The sequence below is a fragment of the Ictidomys tridecemlineatus genome, chromosome 4 (genome assembly GCF_052094955.1).
Source record: "Ictidomys tridecemlineatus isolate mIctTri1 chromosome 4, mIctTri1.hap1, whole genome shotgun sequence".
In the NCBI taxonomy this organism is placed as follows: Eukaryota; Metazoa; Chordata; class Mammalia; order Rodentia; family Sciuridae; genus Ictidomys; species Ictidomys tridecemlineatus.
In genome coordinates, this window is record NC_135480.1 from 189,472,978 (window position 1) to 189,498,749 (window position 25,772).

Sequence of the window (25,772 nt, forward strand, 5' to 3'; positions counted from 1 at the left end):
AGAAAACTGTAGAAACTAGAAGAATGTGTGGATTTAAATTTTTAAAAAATCTATCAAAATAATGAAAGAAAAACCCTGAGGAAGCTGAAAGTTACTTCACTTAATGAGGTAACGATACAGAGGAGTGGCTACAAACTAGGGCTGAGGACTTCAAAGGTCTCAGAAGACAAGTTGGAAGAAAGTTTTTTAAAGAAAAAAACTGCATTCTAGCCAGGCATGCTACTGCATGCCTGTAATCCCAACAACTCAGGAGGCTGACACTGGTGGATTGCAATTTGAGGCCAGCCTCAGTAATTTAGACCCTGTCACAAAATAAAAAGGATTTTTATTTAAAAAGGAATTGTGTACTTTATTTTATTTAAAATTTTTTAAAATTACATTTTTGCCTTCAAATATTCTTAGGGATACAAAGCCTCAGCAGATCTGTCACACAAATGCACACGTGTTAACTTTTGGGTAAAGTACTCAAATCAGTTAGCAAAACAAACCCAAAAGATAATTTTTTTAAAAGACATAGAACTAAAAGTGACCAGAAATCATAATGAAACATACACTGATGGAAAAGAGAAAAAAAAAAATACTAAGGTCTAGAGAAAATGAAAGAGTATGTCTATCCAAAACTAAAATTCTAGATCTTCATCACCATGATGAAATGTAAGGGAAAAAAAAATTAAATCAACAATTGAGTGGAAATTCTTACTACATCCCTCTTAGAAACAAAAAGACTAAACATACAAAATATGACCAGGGAACCAAACAGTACAGTATAATCAATAACTTAAGCTAATAGATATCCTGAATGTAGAACCAGATACCCAACTAAGAAGATACATTTACAAAACAGACATTTGGACTAGGTGTGTAAACTCAGTGAAAGAATGCTTGGGTTTAGCTGGGTAGAGTAACATATGCCTGTAATCCCAGCATCTCAGGAGACTGAGGCAGGAGGATTGCGATTTAAAGTCAGCCTCAGCAACTTACCAAGACCCTGTCTTTAAATGAAATACAAAAAAGGGCTGGGGATATGGCTCAGTGGTTAAGTGCCCCTGGGTTAAATCTCCAATACTAAACTAAAAAAAAAAAAAAAAAAAAAAAGCAAGCAAGCCCTGGGTTTGACTCCCAGCAGTGGGACAGGGAGGAACAAGACAAAGACATTGCATCAGGTTAGCAAATTCATCTTAAAGGGGCCAGAGAGTAACTTTAGGCTTTATGGCCTTTATAGTCTCCGTCCCCAACTATCAACTCTGCGGCTGCAGGAACAAAAGCAACCATAGACAGCATAGAAATGAACATGGCTGTGTTCCAATAAAACTTATAGACAAGATATCCAAAAACAAATAATAGTGAGCTCAATTTAACCCTTGGGTCATAATTTGCCAACCTCTATATTATAGTTCATAAAAGAATATTATCCAAAGGAATATATTAAAGAGACTATGTTCTCTATAATAAAATAAACAATAACAAATATGTTTGGAAACTAAATTCTAAAAATTACTAAGTAATCTTTGGGCTAAAAAGGAAATTAGAGACCAGGCACAATGGCGGACACCTATCATCCCAATGGCTCAGGAGGCTCAGGCAAGAGGATCACAAGTTCAAAGCCAGCCTCAGCAAAAGTGAAAAGCTAAGCAATTCAGTGAGATTCTGTCTCTAAATAAAATTAATTAATACAAAATAGGATTGGGGATGTGGCTCAGTGATTGAATGTCCCTGAGTTCAATCTCCAGTACAAAAAAAAAAAAGGAAGAAAGAAAGAAAAGTAAATTAGAGACACCACCATGGCACAGGCCTGTAATCCCAACAACTAGGGAAGCTGAGACAAGAGGATCGACACCAAGTGCAAAGCCAGCCTCAGCAAGGCAGAAAGCAACTTACTGAGAGCCTGTCTCAAAACAAAAAATAAAGAGGGCAGGAGATATGGCTCAATGATTGAGCACCTCTAGGTTCAATCCCTGATACAAAAACTTTATTTGAAATATAGGAGGCGGGGGCTGGGGATGCAGGTCAAGTAGTAGCACGCTCGCCTGGCTTGTGTGAGGCACTGGGTTCGATCCTCAACACCACATAAAAATAAAATAAAGATATTGTGTCCACCGAAAGCTAAAAAATAAATATTAAAAAAAAAATTAGGGGGAAAATCATAGGAAAAATATAGAAACACTTTGAAATAATGACAATAAAAACAATGGGCTGGGATTGTGGCTCAGCGGCAGAGCTCTTGCCTTGCACATGTGAGGCACTGGGTTCAATCCTCAGCACCACATAAATATAAATAAACAAAATAAAAATATAAAAAGAAAAGAAAAACATTAATCAGGGCTGGGGATGTGGCTCAAGCGGTAGCGCACTCGCCTAGCATGCGTGCGACCTGGGTTCAATCCTCAGCACCACATACCAACAAAGATGTTGTGTCCGCCGAAAACTAAAAAATAAATATTAAAATTCTCTCTCTCTCTCTCTCTCTCTCTCTCTCTCTATCTCTCATGCTCTCTCTTTAAAAAAAAAAAAAAAAAAAAAACATTAATCAAAAACTTGTAGGGCTGGGGATGTGGCTCAAGCGGTAGCGCGCTCGCCTGGCATGCGTGCGGCCCGGGTTCGATCCTCAACACCACATACAAACAAAGATGTTGTGTCTGTCTAAAAATAAATAAATAAATAAATAATTTAAAAAAAAAAAACACTTGTAAATCACAGCTTATGTAATTAAGGTAATTTATAAATACACATACCAGAAAACAAAAAATTTAAATGATACTTATTTAATTTTTAAAAAATTATAGCCATGTTTTTTAAAAATTTAGTTTTAAGTATTAACTGATCTATCCCAGTCAAAATTTTAGCTTCCTCTGAAGAAAATAACAAGCTGATTTTAAATTTTTTTTAAGTTGTTTTAGTTGTTGATGGACACAATACCTTTATTTATTTATTTATTTGTTTTTATGTGGTGCTGAGGATCGAACCCAGTACCACACACAAGCTACGCAAGCGCTCTACCACTGAACCACAACCCCAGCCCCTGATTTTAAATTATAAAATGAAATTCAAATGACCTCGAAAAGCTGAAGTAGTTTTGAAAGATAAAGAACAAAATTGGACATTACACATTTTAAGACATATTATATAAACCCCCTGTTGTCAGGTCAGTGCAATATTAACCAAAAATAGACAAATTAAGCAAGGAATGAAAATAAGAGGATGTAGAAATAGATCCAATCACATATGATGAACTTTCAAATAATGTTTCCAAAAAACTTAGTCTGGAAAGGAAATCTTTCAATAATGATACCAATCTAACTGTATAACTACATGGAAACAAATCAATCTCCACCTCTACCTTACACCATATACAAAAAATAAATAGACCAGGCACAGTGGTGCATACCTGTAATCCCAGCAACTCAGGAGATTGAGGCATGAGGATATCAAGTTCAAGATCAACCTCAGCAACTTGGAGAGACCCTGCCTCAAAATAAAATACAAAAAGGGCTGGGGAGTAAAGCACCCCTGGGTTCTATCCCCACTGCCAAAAAAAAAAAAAAAAAATTCTCTTTAGACATATCTATAAAAGCTAAAACTATGAAGGTTTCTTGAAACAAATAATGGGCAATAACTTTCTTCATGTCCTTGGGAATAAGTAAATTTCTAAGTTAAACAAAGAGAAAGCCATAACCAAAAATTTTTTAAAAAGAAAATATATTTATCAAATAAAATTCTTCTCTTTACCAGAGACATGATTAAACACAGAAGTCATGCAATGAGAGAAAATGTATCTGATGGGCTGGGGTTAAGCTCCATGGCAGAGTGCTTGCCTCACATGTGTGAGGCACTGAGTTTGATTTTCAGCACCATGTATAAACAAATGAATAAAACAAATGTCCATCAACAACTAAAAATTTTTTTAAATGTATCTGCAATACACAAATAAATATCCACATATCCAGTAATAGACATATAAACCCTAACTGGAAAAAAGTTAAAAGACTTTCAGTTCAGTAAGGAGTTTGAAAACTGTCACCTCCTCCCATCTTTACAAAAAGAAAAAATACCAAACTAAAAATCATCAACTTTTCTTGGGCCTAGCAGAGAGCTGTTGACTACTGAGCAAACTACTACCTCAAAATCTAGAGAAATAGATAATCCAGAGTCACAGCCAACATATATCCAAAGTTCCCTTATGTGGGAACTTTGACAAGCTACTGGAGGATAAGTATTAATTTGCCCAGGATAAATCTTTGCAGCCTTCAATATTAGGGGTCCCAATGCATTCCTGAGTTTTACCTCTAATAAACTCATCAAGTTCTCAAGGTAAAGAAAGAGAAAAGAAAGGTTCTTTCTAGCCTCTAGCAGAAGAGGGAACATAACCATTGTGAAATGTGCATTCATGTTTCTTCAAAACAAAGTCCTATTCTACTCTATCTAATGTAAGGGAAGAGCATTTCCTCAACTCCAGCCCCTTCTTAGTCTTCCTGATTTACCTGAAACAACAACAACAACAAAAAAAAAAAACCTGCCAAAGTCACAGCCCATGGTCACAGGCCTAATTTAACCTGGGCTTGGTGACACACACGTAATCCCAGCTACTAGGGAAGCAGTGACAGGACAATCAACTAGTTCAAGGCCAAATTTGGGTAATTCAGCAAGATCCTATGGAAAATGAAAACAGTTGAGAATATAACTCCATTATAGAACACTTGCCTACCATGCCTATGGCCCCTGGGCTCAATTCTCAATACAAAAAAAAAAAAAAATGGATATAAAGAGAATAGAATGTGTCTTCCTCTCCATGCCTTACCACCACATCACAGGGCTCTAGCTTAACAGCAATGGATTACAGCTGAAAGAGCTGCAAGAGTCAGACTCTAAGGAGAAGACAAAAACAAGGACACTAGGGAATTTGAAGCTTTAGCACCCATAGCAAATCTACAGCCCAACTCCTAGCCAGATTAACATGAAACTCTCACTAAAGGCGTTTTACCCCTCAATTTCTATTGTCTGATACTATGGCTTTCAGCCAAAAACCAAATTATGTGAAAAGGCAAGAATAAACACAGACTAAAGAGACAAAGCAAGCATCAGGACCAGATTCAAATAGTAAGGGATTCTAGAATTACTGGACAGGGTTTAAAGTAACTATAATCAACATGCTTAAGGATCTAATGGAAAAAGTAGATAACATGCTATAATGTAAGCAGAGGAAAACTCTAAAAAAGAAGCAAAGTGAAATGCTAGAAATCAAAAACACTACAACAAAAATGAAGAAATCTTTGATATACTCATCAGTTGACTAGACATATCTGAAGAATAAATGAGCTTGGAGTTGGGGCTGTGGCTCAGTGGTAGAGTGCTTGCCTCCCATGTGTGAGGCACTGGGTTTGAACCTCAGCACCATATAAATAAAGGTATTATGTCCATCTACAATTTAAAAAAAAGGTGTGTGTGTATACATACACACACACACACACACACACACACACACACACACAAATAAATGAGCTTGAAGATATTTCAATAGACTTTCCAAACTGAAATTCAAAGTAAAATGAGAACAAACAAACAACAACATCAAAAAAAAACAGAACATCCAAAAACTGTGGGACAATTTCAAACATGTAGCACAGACATAAATGAAATACCAGAAAGAGAAAAGAGGTAGCTCAGTTGGTAGCTTGGGCATGTGCAAGGCCCTGTACTTAATCTCCAGTACCACAAAAGAAGAATACAGAAGAAGCATTTAAAAAAACAGTGGCTAATAATTTTCCTACTAGTGATAGATACTAAAACCACAGATAGGAAACTCAAAGATCATCAAGCAGAATAAATAACAAAGACATCTACACTTCTACAGAAAACCAAAGATAAAAGAAACATAAAAGAAATAGGGGGGAAAAAACAGATAATGAAGAAATAAAAATAATAATTACAGAGTTTCAACAGAAACTGAAAGTAAGGAAAACTGAAGTTAAATATTTAAAGCGTTTTTAAAAACCTTTTGAATGTTTTATCTATAAAGAAATGATAAACGGGGCTGGGGTTGTGGCTTAGTGGTAGATGGCTCGCCTAGCTTGTTCGAGATCTTGGGTTTGATCCTCAGCACCAATATAAGTAAATAAAAATAAATGTATTGTATCCAACTACAACTAAAAAATTTTTTAAAAATTTAAAAACAAATGATAAATGAGGAGATTAAATGTTTAACCTGTTTTAAATATCATACAATGGGTACTCGTATTAACATATCACATGGTACCCCCATAAATACATACGTTTATGATATTTTTATGTAAGACTTTAAATTTAAATTTTTTAAATATCAAAAAGAAAAAAAGGTCAACCCAATATCTCTAGCACCACAAAAAATGTTTTGTCAGACAATAAACATCAAGAGAATTCACTATCAGTAGATCTGCTTTGCAAGAAGTTATTTGAACTGGGGAGGAGGCACATGCCTGTAATCCCAGCAGCTTGGAAGGAAGAGGCAGGATGATTGTGATATAAATCAAAGGCAACCCGAGCAATTTAGCAAGGCCCTAAGTAACTTATTGAGAAAGTTTCCCAAAATAATAATAAAAAAAAAAGGGGGCTACGGATGTGGCTCAGTGGTTAAGTGCCCTTGGGTTCAGTCCTTAGTATCAAAAAAAAAAATGTTTTTTATCATAAAGCAAATATTTGATCTACATAAAGGAAGAATATCAGAATAAATGCAGGTAAAATATATCTTTAAATTTAATTGAGCTATAAGGTATCTACTGCAAATTATAGTAGTAACAATGTACAGGGCAATTATTGCTTAAGATTAAGTGAAATGAAGATCAGTAGTGTCACAAAAAGAAGGGATGGAAGAACTAAGAATGTTACATTACATTGTACCCACATTACATATCATGTAGAGCAAGAGTGTTACTTGATTATGTACTTAGATAAGTGTAAATATACATAGTAAAATGTATAGAGTAAGAATAAAGAAAAATGTTTAGAGGAAGTATAATTAATATGTGGAGAGAAATAAATAGAATTATAAAACAATTAAAACGAGAGAAGGCATAAAATGAAAGGAGAAATAAGAACAAGTATAATAAACAGAAAAGTTAATGAACATGGCAAATATTCATCCAACTCTATTAATCATCATTTGAAGTATGATTTATTTACACCGATTAAAATCAGATCAACAGCTAGAAGCCAGTTATGCTCCTCCAGAAGCACATGAGTTTTCTACATTCAACTACTCGCTTAAAATAGGATGACAGTCAGATGCCAGGGTGCATGCCTGGAATCCCAGCTGCTAGGGAAGCTGAGGCAGGAGGATCCCAAGTTTAAAGCCAGCCTCAGCAACTTAACAAGTCCCTAAGCAACTTAGCAGTTTCTAAGCAACTTAGTGAGAGCCTGTCTCAAAGTTCAAAATAATAATAATAATAAAGGCTCAAGATGTGGCTCAGTGGTTAAGCACCCCTGGGTTCAATACTTGGTACCAAAAAAATAAGATGATGATGATGATGATGATAACCCAGAAACTGAAACATTTAAATAGAAGACCAACTTAAACAGGAATATGGGAAATAGATGAATTTAAAATAAGCCAGCTAGGGGCTGAGATTGTGGCTCAGTGGTAGCGCGCTTGCCTGGCATGCGTGCAGCCCGGGTTCGATCCTCAGCACCACATACAAACAAAGATGTTGTGTCCGCCGAAAACTGAAAAATAAATATTAAAATTCTCTCTCTCTTTAAAAAAAATAAATAAAATAAAGACAATAAAGACCATCAACAACTAAAAAAATATTATAAATAAATAAAAATAATAAAATAAGCCAGTATAAACTGAAATCTTTAATTATCCTTTGGGTCTGGGGATAAGGTTCAGTGATAGAAAACTTTTCATGCCAGCATGTGTGAGGTCCTGGGTTTGATTCCCAGCACTGTGTAACTACTTATTTATTTAGTATTTAATTATTTAATATACATTGTTACACACAAAAAAAACCTGTTACTTATAATACTGACACTTTATCTGGCATAATAAAGTTCTTGGAACATGCACAGCTCACTCAATCACCTGGCTGGTTCTTTACTTAGAAGAATTCAAAATTAAAGATTTTTGTTACTTCTCACTGTTTCTCAATAAGCATTTCAAAACACAAAACAACATACAGAAATAAAAGTAATATTTCATAAGTAATCAAAAGATCATTTTCTTAAGTTTAGGAAAGGTGCAAAAATTACATGGAACAGCCGAGTGCACACTAGTAATCCTAATGGGTTGGAAAGCTGAGACAGGAAGATTGAGAGTTCAAACCTGGCCTCAGCAACTTAGAAAGACCCTGTATCTAAATAAAATATGTAAAAAGGCTGGGGATATGGCTCAGCGGTTGAGGGCCCCAGGGTTCAATCCTCAGTACAAAAAAAAAAAAGAAAAACATGAAACATCCAAAGTATACACCTAAATATAAAAGATGGTACTGCCCGGAAACTGCTGGAAAACATTTAGCCGCCTTCAACAAAGTTCCAATCTAAAAATGAAATGAATTCTTTCTCACTATGGTATATAGCCAAAAGAAGAAATACCAACAAAACTGAAGACTTGGGTTCAAGTATAAATTTGCCACCTAACTAGCTTTGTGACAATGTGGCACATCCATTCATTCATCATTTTTGAGAGATTATGCATCAGACACAGCAGTGAATATCAAAAATCCCTGTCCTTATGTATGACACATTCTAAATCACTAAATCTCTAAAAACAACTGTTTTCTTTCTTAGCTAAAATAATGAATTTTATATTTAAGCATTTCAATTCTTTAAAAAAAATCTGCTATTGCTCTTCTGAATCCAGGAAAGTAAATTTATTTAATCATATAACCTGAAATCCACTCTTGCCACTAGCTAAAACCATGTGTTATCATATTCAGACAGCAAACAGAGGAAGTAACTATTAGTATATCTTTCAATCTAAATAAAATATGAAGCTTACTGGCCTATTATTTCATAATTAAACTTTCTTGGATGGGTTCAAAGAAAGAACAATTTTATGAGAAATTCCATATAATGAATAAGTTTACACACACTTCCAGTATTTAAGTCTATTAAAAATACAGATTATTATTGAATCAAGTAGTCAGTTTATCTTCTCTTCAGAGTAGTTATGTTTTCAAAGTGCTTGCTGCAAAACATGTAGTCAGAAAAGCCCAGTTCTGTATTCACATATGGTTCTTGTGCCTAACAAATTTTCTTTCACATGGATATGTATTTTCCCCACAATAAAATGGGCAAGGCCAGGCGCAGTGGCACACACCTGTAATATCAGAAGCTCAGGAAGCTGAGGAAGGAGGATCTCTAGTTCAAAGCCAGCCTCAGCAAAAGTGAGGCACTAAGCAACTCAGTGAGACCCTGCCTCTAAATAAAATACAAAAAAGGGCTGGGGATGTGGCTCAGTGGTTGAGTGTCCCTAAGTTCAATCTTTAGTACCAAAAATTTAAAAAAGGGCATGACAGTCCCTTAGCTCCTAAATGTTAAGTTTTTTAAAATATCTTCTGTATTCATTTTTGCCAGATAAAACTCTAGAATCACAAATTATATTTCTGATAAGAGTAAAACAGCATTTGCATTAAATATTCTTTCTCCCACAGGCACCAACAGACACCAAAAGTAATCTGACATGGTCAAGCCTGTAATTTCTAATCTAAGTGTCATTCCCAAATGAGAAACTGAATTAACATATCTACCAAAAAAAATATTTCAACAAAAGAGAGCTCTCCATTTATTTCCAAATAATAAATATATTCAAAATTTGTCAAAGCAGGTCAATTCCACCCAACTCCAAAATTGTATGAGCAGTAGTTCCTCCCAATTGTGCTAGTTGTTGTATTTGTGCTTCTTTTTCAAGTTGTCTTTAAGAATATGAGGTCCAGGTTGGGGTTGCAGCTCAGTGGTAGAGCACTTGCCTAGCATGTGTGAGGCACTGGGTTCGATTCTCAGCACCACAGGTAAATAAATAAATAAAATAAAGGTCCATCAACATCTAAAAAATTCATATATTATAAAAAAAAGAATGAGGACCACCATCAACCACAATAAATGCAAATGAAGTAAAAGCATAGAAACTGCTAGCAAGATGATACACAGAAATGGACAGTGGTAGAATCATGTGCTCTCTTTAGCAGCATTTATACTACAAAGGGATGGAACACCTTACATAAATGTATCTAAAATATTTAAAACACATGCAATACAAACAACTAATGTTTTGTGCATAAGTGTGTAATAATACTATCATCTGATTTCTACTGTAATCTGAACTAGATTCCTAACTCAGCTATATCAGATACCAAATTACAAAAGGAAACCTTATTACACCAGCTATATTTTAAAAGTCTCATATTGCATATTGTTTACTTGATTTATATTTTTAAATCAAATAAATGACAAGACTGATAAAACAAGTGATGTAGAACTTAGAGAAATAATTATATTAATCATCCAGCTCTGGGGCTGGGGATGTGGCTCAAGCGGTAGCGCGCTCGCCTGGCATGCGTGCGGCCCGGGTTCGATCCTCAGCACCACATACAAAGATGTTGTGTCCGCCGAGAACTAAAATAAATAAATAAATAAATATTAAAAATTCTCTCTCTCTCTCTCCTCTCTCACTCTCTCTTAAAAAAAAAAAAAATCATCCAGCTCTCTAGGCTGTACACTTTTTAACTAGAACCCTGTATGCTACCATGTAAGGCATAACATAAAAAGGTCAAGCTTTGGAACCAGGAAGATATGGATTTGAACACCAGTGTACCACATCTTGGACATGAACTTTCTGATCTCACTTTTTCATCTCTAAAGTGAGAATATTAATTACCTACCTTTAAGGTTTGCAATAATGATCAGTGGGAAAAAATACATATGTAAAGTACTCGGCATGAGATACTAAAGAAATATCAACTATTAATATTTTATTACTTATAAGCACCCATGAAAAGAGAGGATATAAGAAAGGACATGACAGGAAGATGCTCAGAATCTTGGTTACATTTAACTACTAAAAAACAAAAACACCTTTAATATTTCAAGTTAAACTTCGGGCTCAATTTTCTGTTCATACTTTATTTGTGTATATGGTGATATTATAGCTGCTTCTTAAATAAAGAAATTCCAAAAATAACTACCAGTCTACTTATTTTGGAGTAAATAAAAATGAAAGATTACTCTCACATAACAGATAATTTTATGAACAGATGAGATGGTTTTACCATTTAAAAAATTCCAAAACTAAATTACAAAAGGATAGTAAAAGATTCCTACCTTTAAACCGACTGCTATAAGATCTGTAACAACACTGTATGGAAAAAGTAAAAAGAGAAAATGGAAAACAAAGTTAGAGAACAAGTTTTTTAAAAAGACAGAGATAATAAGGTTAAAGAAAAAAAGAAAAAGCACTTAACAAATAACAAAAATAAAAATGTAATGAGTTGTGAAATGTTAATAAAAACAAAAATGATGGAATGTCTAATAACAGCAGAGTGTAAAAGCAAAGCCTCAATAGCAAAGTAAGAAATTTAAAATTATCTTTTAGTACTATACTGATGTATCAAAACAATGTGTTAAAATTTATTCATTTACCTCTGTTTAATAAATTCATACCAAAATTTAAAATCACCAAAGTTCATTCCTTTGAATCACTGGTATGAATGATTACATCTAAAGTTTCAAATAAAACAAAACCAGTGCTTGTGTTTTATAGACTTAGAAATGCATTTACACCAAAACCTGCTCACCAAAATACAGTTAAGACAATCTCTCAGAACTAAAATAGGTACAAACATCAAATTTCAGACATCAAAATTTAAAAAAAAAAAAAATGCTTTAAAAAAAAATTCTGCCATGTCAAAATAATGCAAGTATAAAATCATTCTCTTAGGAAGAAATGAAAACACACACACACACCAGTGGGATATGAAGAGACACTAGAAAGATAATTTTGATTAGTGGTCTGTTGTTTGTTTTTCTAACAAAATAAAGGAAAAGAAGCTTTTTCGGGCTGTGAGAAAATGAAGAAATTTAATTAGCTTCCTGAGGGCACATTCTCCCCTTAAGACCAAGATGTAAAAATTCCTATAAAGTCTTGCTGTACAAAAAATTAATTCTTCTACATCTTCAATGAATAGGCTCCATATTTCCTAAAACAAACCTACAAATAAGTCCTATATACCATTTAATAACTTATAATGTCATCATTACTACATGTAAATAAATGTATGGATCTGGATCGTTAAGTAACATTAATCTGATTGTTTTAAACAGTAAGCTTGTAGATTTCATCTTCCCTTGTAGACTTCTGAAACTTGAAATCCATTTTTCTAAAATTTAAACATGACAACTAATGTTTTGTGCATAAGTGTGTAATAATACTATCATTACTGATGCAAAGAGCAAATGATATTCTTCCCAAATGAACTTACCTTCTGTATCATTACCCTGGATATTTAAGCCAATAAACTCATTCTTAGCTTTAAAACCACAAATAATGCAAAGGGAGAGTTAACACTATCAAAGAGTAACTTTGCACTTCACAGCTATCAAAGAGTTTAAGAGCCAAGACACACAATTCAAGAGTCCTCTTTATTTTTACTATAAATTTTAAGACTCAAAAAGCTAGCCTGCTTCTATATATGAAGTAAAACCTTTTAAGGACAATTCACATACTGAAATACTAATTTTACAGGCTTCCTGAACTAAAATACTGGCACAATGACATAAATCATTAGAGTAGCAAACTTTGCACATATATAAAATGTAACAATAAGATAATGTGAAACAAGTCTTCAATAATGCCCAGAGAAGCTCCAATTAAACAAAATAGCTTCAATTAAATAAAAATAATACTTTAAAGAACAACACAACCATAAATAAAATCTAAAATTGCACTTTATCATCTGCTGAAGTATGAAATCTGCATTCAAATAAATTAATCCATTTATCACACTTAATATTGCAAACCTAAGATAAATGAAATCTAATGAGGACAAAAATGTTTGGAAGATTCTCGTGTCTTCACAGATTGCAACAATCATCAACTATATGGCAACATGTAAAATGGCTTTTACTTTTCCAGCAAGTTGTATATATTCCACAACCAGGAAGCTTACAGAAACCTTGTCATAAACTTCACTGCATTAATGGGGATAAATAAATAAGATTTGGAATCCCCAACAGAGTTTGGAATTTAAAAAAAAACTTGTTGTAGACATAATATGACCTTCGATTACTAATTCACCAAGATCCTTCAATTAACGCTTTAATCAATAAAATATATCTGATCCCACCCTATATCCCTGAGTTCCCAGAGAAATATTTATTGGGTACAGGCGATTCTAAATCTTTTCGTTTTGATCACGAACCCCATTTAGTTTCTGAGCATTTGAAAACTCCCTGAAAATTGCACTTACACAATTTCTTACACACACGGCAGCGAATTCACGAAGTTTCGAGGGCGTAGAGGGAGAAGGGGAAGCGTCCATGGTCACTAAGTCTAGACGTGTGGTACACAGAAATCGTTCACAAGTCTCGCAGCGCAAGTCGGAAGACCTCGGCCGGCCCCCGGGCAGCCGCGCGGGGCCGCGGTTCGGGACCCGGTTACCGCCCAGACGTGTACCGACGCGCACCCTGGCCGTCCGCCACCCGGCGGCCACTCGCCTTGCCGCCGGGGAGAGCCCCACGGCTCCACCCCTCCGGTAAACAGCAACTCTCCGAGCGGAGGACGCCCGCCCGCCTCGAGCGCCGCCTCCGCCTCCCCCAGCGCCGCGCACCATTTTCTGAGAGGAAGTGTCGGGAGGCCGGCTGGGCTCCCCAGACTCTGGGCGCCGAGGGCGGACCCAGGCACGGACTCCGAGCCGGGCTCTCCTCGGTTTCCCGCTTTGCGCTGTTGGGGTGCGAAGGGGCGAACATTACCCGGGCGCCGCGTGCGAGGAGACGCTGCAGTGGACCGCGCCTCCGCCGATTCAGGGAGCCCCACGAAGGCGCCCGGAAGCCCTGCCGTCGGGCTCTGCCCGGGCCGCTCCTCCGGCCGCCGCGCCGCGCCCCGCTCCCCGGCCTCGGCGCGTCCCGCCGAGAGCAGAGAGGAAGCGGGGCCACCGCAGCCCCGCGCGGCCGCCGAGCCGCCTAACACTTACCCATCCATGGCCCAGACGGAGGAGCGCACCGTGCGAAGAGTGACGGGTTGGCCGCGAGCGGAGGGGGTAGGTGGCCGCTGCAGGGCGGCTCCAGGGACTAGAGAGCGGCGCCTCTCCGAGCCCCGGCGGGTCGGAGGTGGAAGCGAGTGGGAAACAGGGGCGGGGACCGGGCACGCTCCCGCCACCGCCGCGCCCCCGCCTTCCCAGCCCGCAAGCGCGCCCCCGCCTCGCCTGACCCCGCCCCCTCGGCGTCGACGCCCTCCCCCCGGGTCCCGCCCCTACGCTCGCGCCCACCCTCGGCTCGGCTCCAGGGCGCCCTCTGCTCGTCGCCTCCTCTCCGCCCCGCCTTCCCCCTATCCAGGCACGCGCGCGCGCGTCCCCAGCCTCGCTCCAGTGTTCGCGGGAGCGCGCGCCTTGTGCTTCCCGCTCCCTCCTCTGCCCAGCGGGCCTTCCGGCTTCGCGGACCTGGGCGGCCAGGTCAGAATACCTCCCCCTGCTGGCGGGAAAAGCCTTGGGACCCAACTCGTCAAAGTAGGACGGCGTGTCAGCTAGGACCGGAGAATCCGGGCTGTACTGCCAGAGCTGGACGAGGTTGTCGGAAGCATGGCCGAGGCCAGGCGTGATGGCCGGGAGCCAGGCGCGGTTGTGGTCTTCGGAGACCTGGACCCTCCGGCTCAAGGAAGACTCTAGGTTCCTGCCCCTGAAGTGGGCAACCTCTGGCCTGTGCGGGACCCGCCTGGCACCGGGAGTTGACTACTAGGACCCGCCCCAGGGACGCTGTACCCCGGATTACATCCCCAGAGCTTTTTATTTTTTATTTTGAGACGGTGCCTTGCTAAATTGCCTAGACTATTTCCGATTTTCCTGCCTCGGCCTCCTGAGCAGCTGGGATTACAGGCCCGTCATCGCACTGGAACATTTTCATTTTATTTTATTTGTTTGTGGTACTGGGGATTGAACCCAGGGGCCCCCTACCGTTAAGCTACATCTCCAGCCCTTTTTATTTGGAGACAGGGTTTTGCTGAGTCTGGCCTCAAACTTGTGATCCTCCTATGTCAGCCTCCAGAGCCTCTGGGATTACAGGCTCCTGCCACCACGCCCAGCCACATTTTCATTTTTGCATAATTTTGGTTTAAGTTCTTTTTTACCTAGTGGTCTGATATTTAATTTACATTAAACTTTCATTACACATGTGTAGTATAGCCATTATATTACCAGCATTTTATGAGATTACTCATTCATACGTCCCAAAGCAGGGGAGGGGGCCGCTTCTGGGAAGGACTCATACTCATTTTCCAGATGAAAGTATAACCAATAGTGGTATCACAGTTTCACAGTGAGGAAAAGTTTGCACCAAATCTCTTTCCTCTAGTCTGAGCAAAAATAAATACATGTGTGTGTGTATGTGTATAATAACTATATAGTATATATACATATAACATATGTAACATGATACTTTGCTTGCTTTTTTTTCTCCTTTAGTCTGTCTGATTCTAAAATTGAATGATTTTTCAGTTCACATATCACCAAAATGTGAGCCACCTAAGCCCTATCTTCAACCAAGCTTGCAACCTCCTTAAAAATGAAGAGGGCACTTCCTGTCCCCATTTGAAAAGTAAAAGGAGCCTCAAGCATGCAATCTTACTTATGTTCTGCTTAAGTAGGTGCTACTAATAAGATTTACTCATCCAGTCAGTATTTACTGAATTTTTACTATCTGCTGATACTGTAATGATGTGCAAAATCAGTTTCCATCATTGATGATTGAATGGATTGCTCAGTCAGTGTTTATGAGGTTTTGTTTGTTTTTGTTTTGGTAGAAAACAATTTTCAAATAGGTAAGTTATCTAATTCAGTGCAGTTATTTAAAAAAATTTTTTTGTAGTTGTAGATGGACACAATACCTTTATTTTATTTATCTATTTTTATGTGGTGCTGAGGATCCAACCCAGTGCCTCACATGCTAGGTACGCACTCTATCACTGAGTCACAACCCCAGCCCAGTATAGACATTTTTAAAGTACTACACCTAACCAAAATGTCAAGCATATTTTGTTTTATATGTTAAATCCAAATATTGTTACATTTGTAAACATTGCAACTCTATTGTTAGAATTTTAAAAGAGCAAAATAAAGTAGTTGATGCAGTCTTCTATTGTATTTGGGATATATTCAGTTGAACCTTTTAAAAGCTACACAAGTAATATAAATGTAGGTGCTCATTTTAGGAAATCCAAACAGTTTTAAATATTAAAATGTGTTTCCTTTCCAAACCCCTCATGCCCATGATAACCAAAGAAATTATTTTGTGTACATCCTTCTAGATCTTTACTATTTTTTTATTTTTTATTATAATACTTTTAATCAACTTAATTATTTTTAATACTACATAGAATTTCATAACTTAATGTATAATTTATTTAACCTTTGTCAATATACTAGAATTCACATTGTTTCTAGTTATTCAATATAACTAACAATATGGCGGAAAACATTACATATGCATGAACATCAACTGTACAGTTATGATTACATCTAAGGAATAGATTGCTAGAAGTAGAATTGTAAAAAAATAGGATCTAAGCACTTCAAACCTGATAAATAGTGCCAAAATGATTCCACAAAGTCCATACCAATTTACAGTTTCTTAAGAAAGAGAAGAGTCTCTTTTAACCCCATTCCTTAAAATAGCAAATTTCAATATTAAAAAAAAAATGTTAAGTATGTTTCCTTTCCATATCCATACAATCATTCTAAAAAGTCTGCAGTGTAAAGATAATGCACTTGGGGCTGGGGTTATAGCTCAGTGGTACAGCACTTGCCTTGCACATGTGAGGTACTGGGTTCAATCCTCAGCATCACATAAAAATAAATATAGATATTATGTCCAAGAATTGGTGTGAATATTCTTTGTATACAACCAGAGATATGAAAAATTATGCTCTATATGTGTAATAAGAATTGTAATGCATTCCACTGTCATATATAAATTTTAAAAATTTAAAAAGTGTCCATCTTTTTTAAAATCTTTTTAATAAATAATGCACTTAAATAACAATAAACTTTAAAAAACTGTACAGCATTTCCTAAACATTCAACAAGTCCAGCTTCCAGAAATCTGTATAAGAAAAAACAGTTTATAATGGAAAACAAGGTGAAATCTTGTCCTTGACCTTGATCTTAAACTCAAAGACTATGAATTAGCCTGTGATTTTGTGAGTTACTCTGATTCAAAAAACAATAGAGTTGGGGGCTGGGGATGTAGCTCAGTGGTAGAGCACTAGCCTAGCATGTGCAAGGCCCTGGGTTCGATCCTCAGCACCACATAAAAACAAATAAAGTAAAGGTATTGTGTCCAACTGCAACTAAAAAATAAATATTAAAAAAGTAGAGTTTAGCTCTTGAAAACCCACATTTAGAATGCTAGCTACTTCCATAGCCTACATGAAATGGAATAATATTGACTTTCTATAATCTCAGAAGCTTCTAGGTTTCTGGAGTAATCTGATATTGACCTTAATACACTTTATGTTTGGTATATTGGAATTGAACCCAGGGCCTTGAACATGCTGGGCAAGTGTCCTACCTCTGAGCTATTACTTGAGCCCTTATAATAGTTTTTTTTCCTTTTTTTTTAAATATATTTATTTGTATGTGGTGCTGAGAATCTAACCTAATACCTCACATATGCTAGGCAAGTGTTCTACCACTAAGCCACAATCCCAGCCCCCTTATAATGGCTTCTTGATGGTAACATTTCTCTATTTGCTAATTGTTCTATACTTTGAAAAGGAAGACAGTTATAATTAATTTATAAATTTTCTAACATTTAATCTGTTTTATCCCAATTTGCCTATAAATTCCCCTGAAACACTTTGATCTAATAAGAGATATACCCCCTTCCCTATTATATTTGGACAACATGTAACTGTTACCGCTGACGAGTTCTTGCTTCCCCGATGTTGAAGAATAACACCAAAGAAGCACGCTGAGGCAAGGTCAGAGTAGAGATTACAAATTTATTAAAGGACAGCAGAAAAGACTTCTCCCGGAGGAAGAAGGGGACCCAAGAGGTGGAATCCGTGGAAGTGCGGTTGTCTCCCCTTTTTATAGTTTTGGTGATGGAATGTAAGTGGGAAGGCCCGAGGGGTGGGACACAGGTGGGCCAAAGAAGTAATCTGGTCAGGAAGGACTTCATTATCACTTCTTTGAGGTGGACTTTGGCCTAGGGCCTCTTCAGGACTTCATTAATATTCCATGAATTGTCCTCTGTGTTTTCCCTGAGTCATTCCCAGCATGGCCTCCATTTTAGATTTCACTTGATATTAGACCCGATTTACCTGACTACACTAACTACCTAACTTTAAATCTGGCTTCATAACCTTTGTACACCTGCCTTAAGCCATTCTAGCATGCAGTGGCTAGTTAACATTTGACCAATATTACCCTATTCAAGTTTACAGGTAAGATTTCTTAGGATATAAAATAATGCAAAGATGCCCGTGTAGGGCAGAAATGATACCAATCAGGTGAATCTGGGGAAGGTCAACATTTTCATTTCATTTCATTTCATTTCATGATAAATACAAAAATCATCATCATTAACATGTATTCCCCAAAATAGAAACCTCTAAAATTATACTGAGTAGAGAAAAAGGCTAACTTCAAAAAGTTGCATACCATACAATCCATTTGTATAATATTTTCAAAATGACAAAATTATATAGAGAACAGATGAGTGGTTGTAGGAGATTAGGAACAGGGTAAGAGGGAGTAGAAGGGGATGTGAATGTCCATGACTGTAAAGCAGTAGCAAGGGCAATGTTTGTAGTGATAAAACAATGGGGATGGTTATACAAATCTGCACATGATAAAATTGCATAGGACTTTAGACACAAGTTCATGGAAAAATGGAAAAATTTGAAGATTTGTGGATTGTACCAATATTAATTCCTGATTTATTTATTTGTGCTGCAGTCTGGCTGGGCACAAAATAACAGAGCCCCCACGAGGCACTTGTAGGTTCAAACAGGAACTCCTTTATTGCCTGAACTCCCGAGAATGCCACCCACCTGGCCCTTCCAGGAACACCACACCAACCAGAACTCCCTCCCCAGGGCTTTCACCAACCAGAGAGCTCAACCGAACTCAAGGAGAACTCCAAGAGAACTCAAAAGTAGCCAGCGCCAGAGGCAGCAGGAGCCACCCTATTCTGGAGCCGCCTATTGCCAGACAGCAGGGGTCCATATACAACTGAATACACAGCCTGTTTCAATCCAGCATCATCCAGTCACAGCAATCATACACTGCTTAACTTAATTATCATCATCTTAATGGCTCCCTGGCATCACCTCTCAACCATTCCTTCTGGCAAAATGCCAGGTGCCATTCCGCCATTCCAACTGGCTGTGGCTCTCAACATATTTGTTCATTTTTGATACTGGGAGTTTAACACAGGGGCACTTAACCACTGAGCCAAAGACCTTTTTATTTTTCATTTTGAGGCAGGGTCTCACTAAATTGCTTAGGGCCTTACTAAATTGCTGAGGCTGGCTTTGAACCTGCAATCCTCCTGCCTTAGCCTCCTGAGCCACTGGGATTACAGGTGTGCACCATCACACCAATTAATTCCCTAGTTTTGATAGTATACTGTAATTATTAAAATACTACCATTAGAGGAACCTGTATATTGTAAAAGGGATTCACTTGTTGCATTGACTACATTCACTTGTGGCTTTGAAACTTACACATTTTTTTCTTTTTCCAATCTTCTATTTCCCTAATCTTCTCCTTCCTGATCCTCTCCCTAATCTTCTCCTTCCTGTTTTCATTTTCTCTGAATCACCTCTATAAAAGCCCGGCCCCTGTTCCTTCAGATGGGCATAATCACTCCTTTGGGACAGGAGTCCCCTGTGTTTCTCCTTTGCTAGCAAAGCAATAAAACTTCTCTTTCCTTTTTCTCAAGACCTTGTCTTTGTTATTGGACTGGCATCAAAGATGAGGACTGAGCTTTTGGTTACATTATCTTTTAAACTCCCTATGAATCTATAATTATTTCAAAATAAAACAATGATAAAAAAAGAAACCTTATCTGAATGTTTCCTCAAGAAAAAATGTATGGGAGTATAATTCATATTTTTCAGGTTATCTCACCTTGGTTGTCAAATGAGGTCATTAACTACTGGCACACACTGAGTGTGACAGACTTCACATTCTTTGGAATTATGAGACTTTCTGCAAAGTCCTTCCTATTTGAAAACACAGCATAAAAGTGTCTCGGTATGCTCACTGACTTCTCAGCTACTGTGCATCATGTCCATTTTCCTCATTCTGTGCCTGGCCCTGAGATAATCTCCACATGAAGTCTCTTTTTTTTTTTTTTTTTTTAAGAGAGAGTGAGTGAGGGAGAGAGTAATATTTATTTTTTAGTTTTCGGCGGACACAACATCTTTGTATGTGGTGCTGAGGATCGAACCTGGGCCGCACGCATGCCAGGCGGGCGCGCTACCGCTTGAGCCACATCCCCAGCCCCTCCACATGAAGTCTTAACATGAGCAGCACCTGGTGCAGAGAACTTGTATGTCTAAAACAAAGCTATTGTCTCCCATCACTTGTCCTACAGTTCTGGGATCCAGCCTGTGCCAAAATTGCATTGGACTTTCTGGAGCACCTTTCCAAAGAGGGAAGTATTTCTTTGCCCTGTCGTCATAGTATATCACCTAGGTCCCTATATCCATAAGAGTTTTTAATAAACAGTCCTTTCTACTTTTTTTGTTGTTGTTCCAGGGATTGTTCCCAAGGGCACTTAACCACAAAGTCAGAACTTTTTTATATTTTATTATAGAGAGGTCTCACTGAGTTGCTTAGGGCCTCACTAAGTTACTGAAGCTGGCTTTGAACTTGAGATCCTCCTGCCTGCCTCCCGAGTCACTGAGATTACAGGCGTGCACCACCATGCCTGGCTTTCTTTCTACTTTTATTCAGAGAAAATCCTCCTTCAGAATTTAGGCATAAATCTATGTGGGTAGGCCAAAGAACATCTGAGTAATAAACAGTACAGTGTATTAAGAATCATTATTCCCCTTAAGCACTAATCTTTTTTCCTTAAAACTGGTAACTCCCATTTTCTACCTTGAGAATGAATTCTTAAGCCAGAATTCTTCTGGGGCAGGTTATCAGGCAAATGAAGCCATTAGAGGATTAGAAAGTTTGAACTTTCAGCCCACCCACCCATTGTTAAAAAAAGAGATTAAGTTCTATAAAATCTCTTGGGGCAAAGTTCAGTGTTAGAGTATGTGCTTAGTGTGCACAAGACCATGTATTCAATCTCCAGTACCCCCAAAAACAAAGCAAAACTATGACAACCAGATTTGATGAGCTTTCAGATTACTGAACACATGGAGGTGCTGAGAGGTTGACGCACCCAGAGAGAGCACAGAAGCTCTGCTCCACCATTCTCCATACCTTGTTTGCCCTGTGTATCTGTTCCATCTCCCTGTTTCTGAGTTGTATTCTATATAATAAACCAGTAAAAGTGTTTTGTTGAATTCTCTAAGCTATACCAGAAAATTATCAAACCAAAAAAGAGGGTTGTGGTGAAAGGATAAAAGAAATTGAAATTGAAATGTAAAGAACCAGGTTTTGCAAAGTTTCTAAGCTGCACTTAGAACCTGAAATTCCTGTGGCAGTTAAGACAATTCCTGGAACTGCCCATTAGATGCCCGCCAGACCTATTCCAGCCAGTGAATGTGCTAATCATGTTTAAGAGTTGTTATTTGATTTTCCCGCAGTATGTGATGATTTGCTAAGGGATGCTATGATGTATGTAAAGTCCCTGCCCTCTCCAAAGAGTGTATATAAACTCTGCTTAAGTTGTTCTCGGGGCTCTTTGTTCTCTGCTCTACTGAAGTGAGCTCTGAGCCCCAGCATGCTGGACCCCCAATAAACCCTTTGCTGTTGCATGGGACGGTCTCTTGGTGGTCTTTTCCTCCGATGTTCGCCCGATCTTTTAAGTGGGAGCCTCCAATGCCACGTGGTCAAAAGTGCAGGTATCAACCAAATAGATTCAGAATTCAATTGAATTATAAGACAACAGTTGATGTTTGCTGAAGAACTGTTTGGTCTGTGGGGGGAAAAAAATCACCATACGTTTAGGCACAGAAGATCTGCGTTGTGTGAGAGTATAGAGAAATACAGGGCTTCCCTCATATGTTTTTTTTTTGTTTGGTTTGGTCAGGGTGATACTAGGGATTAACCCAAGGCCTGACTACATTAAGCATGTGCTCTACAACTGGGCTATATCCCCAACCCTTTCTCACATGCTTTTCATTCTTTGTTGGTATGTGGTGCTGAGGATCGAACCCGGGCGCACGCATGCCAGGCGAGCGCTTTACCGCTTGAGCCACATCCCCAGCCCCCTGTTTTTCATTCTTACTGTTGTTTATTCATGCAGCATTTAGGGCTGGGGATGTGGCTCAAGCGGTAGAGCGCTTGCCTGGCGTGCATGCGGCCGGCCCCGGTTTGATCCTCAAAGAAACAAACAAACAAAGATGTTGTGTCCGCTGAAAACTAAAAAAAAATAAAATAAGTATTAAAAAAGATGGAACATTTAAATTCATTTAATTTTTTTAATGCTACATAAACTTTAAAATTTTTTTAAATTGACTATTTTTTTAAAGAGAGAGTGAGAGAGAGAGAGAGAGAATTTTTAATATTTATTTTTTAGTTCTCGGCGGACACAACATCTTTGTTGGTATGTGGTGCTGAGGATCGAACCCGGGCCGCACGCATGCCAGGCGAGCGCGCTACCGCTGAGCCACATCCCCAGCCCAAAATTGACTATTTTTGAAGCAATTTTTAATTTACAGAAAATTTTTGAAGATACTAGAGTTACATGCCCTGCTCCCATTTTCCATAATAGCTTACACTAGTAGAGAACATTTGTTATAGTTAATAATCAATACTAGCCAGCATGGTGATATATATATATATATCTGTAAGTGACCCAGTCAGTCACTTGGGAGGCTGAGGCAGTAGGATCTTAAGTTCAAGGCCAGCCTGGGCAACATAGCAAGTCCCAGTCTCAATTTTTTTTAAAATTCAATATTGATACATTGTTATTAATTCAAGTCCATACTTTATTTGCTTAGTTTTTACCTAATAGTGTCTTTCTGTTCCAGGATCTCACATTACAGTAAGTCATTGTGCCCCCTTAGGATCTTCTTGGCTGTGAGAGTTTCTCCAACTTTGAAAGTTTGAACAATACTATTTGGGTGTTTTTTGTATTTGTTTTTATTTTTGTTTTGGTACAGGGATTAAATACAGGTATCCTTAACCAATGAGTCATATCCCCAGCCCTTTATTTTATATGTATATATATATATATTTTTTTTTTAATTTTGAGACAGGGACTCTCAAAATTGTTTAGAGCCTTGTTGAATTGCTGACGTTGTCCTTGAATTTGCAATCCTCCTACCCGAGCCTCCCAAATTGCTGGGATTACAGACATGTACCACCACCTGACTGTTTAGGTATTTTGTAGAATTTCCTTTAATTGGAATTTGTTTTTGTCAAAATTAAACAAGGATTATAGGTTTTGGGAAGAAAGATAAAATGCCTTTTTGGCATTGGGGGGGCTTGGAGGGGCTTACTGGGAATTGACCTCAGGTGCACTCAACCACTGAGCCACATCCCCAGCCCTATTTTGTGTTTTATTTAGAGACAGGGTCTCACTGAGTGGCTTAGTGCCTTGCTAAGTTGCTGAGGCTGCCTTTGAACTCATGATCCTTGTGGGCTCAGACTCCTGAGTTGCTGGGATTACATATCCAGCAAAGATAAAATGCCATTTTCATCACCATGGCTCATCATAGCTAATGTTAACTTCGATCACCTGATGGAGGTAGTGTTGGTCAGGTTTCCTCATTGTAGTTATTTTTCCTCCTTTGCATTTTGTAGTCTTTGGAAAGAAGTCATCACACACAGGTCACGCTTAAGGACTAGGGAGTTATGCTCCACCTCATTGAGATGGACAGTATTCACATAAATTATTTGGAATTCTTCTCTACAAGTAGTTTGACGTTTATTTCTATGTTTAATCATTTAATTATATCACTATGGATTCATGGATATTTATTTATTACTTTAGTTGTCATCCAATAATACTTTATTTTGGTTTCTAAATTTTTCAAGCTTTAGCCATTGGGAGCTTTTTAAATTGATTTCTGTGGTTTTGGTTTTGTTTTACTTTGTTTTTACATATATCCATCAATGTAGAGTTTTTTGTTTGTTTTGTTTACTTTTTGTTTTGTCTTGTTTCATTTTGAGATGAGGTCTCTCCTTTGCCCAGGCTTATCTCAAACTCATGGGCTCAAGTGACCCTCCTGCCTCAGCCTCCTGAAGCTGGGACTCCAGGAATGTACCACTGCACCCAGCTGTCTGTTCTTGGGACACTTCCTTACTTTATGGCACTATAAATACTCTAATGTCATCTTTTGTATTTTCCACCCCAGTCCTAAAATCAGCCATTTCTCAAAGAACTTTGGTTTCTTGAGAACCAGAAACAAGATCTGGGCATGCCTATTGCTGCTGCAAGTAAGTTGTTTTGTTTTTTAGTTTGATAGTTTGAGGAGATCTAGCCTGTTGTAGGATTTCTACCAGATAGTCTGTACTTATTTACTCTTTTCAGTTTACTTTGGTTGAAGTTGCAGGTCTGCCTAGAAAGTCCTAGTGTGTACGTGGGATCTCTGCCTTGCAGATCCCTCTTAACCCTTCAGACTCCCTTTACTTCCAAGTTTTAGTCATGGATCAAGAAACAGAATCCTGGAAAATAAAAATGTATTCTTACATTTACATGGTTTCTTCATCATTTCCACTTCCCTCACCACCTGAGAATGGAACCTAAAGGTGTTCTTTTTAATTTTTCTAGGGCTCATCCTGACTAGTCCTATTCCTCCAAGCTTCAGGTTGCTACTAAGTCTTCAGAAATATCTCATTTACTTGCAAAAAAAAAATGATACTGAATTAATTTTTGGATTTGACTTCTTGTCAATCCCACTGCTTTCCTTGATTTGGGTATGAATTGGAAGATATTTTTTATAGTCTATGTTATGGGTTTTATCTGTTCCCTGGAATAGTTAAAATTTCTTTTCTAGTTTCAGTTCATTTTTGTTCATTTTCCTAGAATGTCATCTTTCCTAGGAGTTATGTAATGATTCCTGACTTGCACTAAAGTATTTCCATTATCCCCTGTAACTGTGGATATTGTCCTTCAACTTGCCCTTAACATGCTTCTCTCCTAAGTTAGCAGTAATTATTTAAGTAAATTGTAATTTATCCTAATCTTTTCAAAGAAGTGGAGGTGGAAGGAACAGCTGTTAGGAAGCAGAAAAAAGGAGAACAACTCTCTCTTTTTTCCTTTTCTTTCCTTCTTTTTCTTTTTTTTCTCTTATCCCTTCAACCTGTTATGTGTAACTCACGCTAGCCTACTGTGCTAAAAGAGTTTATTTGCTTTTCTTGCCTTAGCATTTCTATTTGTCTGCAGAAATATGAAGTTTATAGATGCCCATAATATTGTCATTATTCTTCTATAAGACAAAATAGTTTCTTTTCAGATATCTG

General features: G+C 37.9%; 1 protein-coding gene across 10 annotated transcripts in view; it reads right to left on the reverse strand.

The window, feature by feature from the left end:
• Positions 1-14,376, reverse strand: part of Ptbp3 (polypyrimidine tract binding protein 3) — a 98,521-nt gene extending 84,145 nt beyond the window's left edge. For 2 of the 10 annotated variants that reach the window (XM_078047969.1, XM_078047968.1), the window contains exons 1-2: positions 14,157-14,297; positions 11,290-11,323 (exon numbers count right to left, since the gene is read on the reverse strand). In XM_078047969.1, the coding sequence (XP_077904095.1) occupies positions 11,290-11,323; positions 14,157-14,164 (42 nt within the window). In that variant the 5' untranslated portion in view covers positions 14,165-14,297. Of the gene's footprint in view, positions 1-11,289; positions 11,324-13,433; positions 13,812-14,156 lie in introns of those variants that run through there. The other 8 variants (XM_005329708.5, XM_005329707.5, XM_078047967.1 and 5 more) reach the window with 5 other exon arrangements.
• Between the last annotated feature and the right edge of the window lie 11,396 nt (positions 14,377-25,772).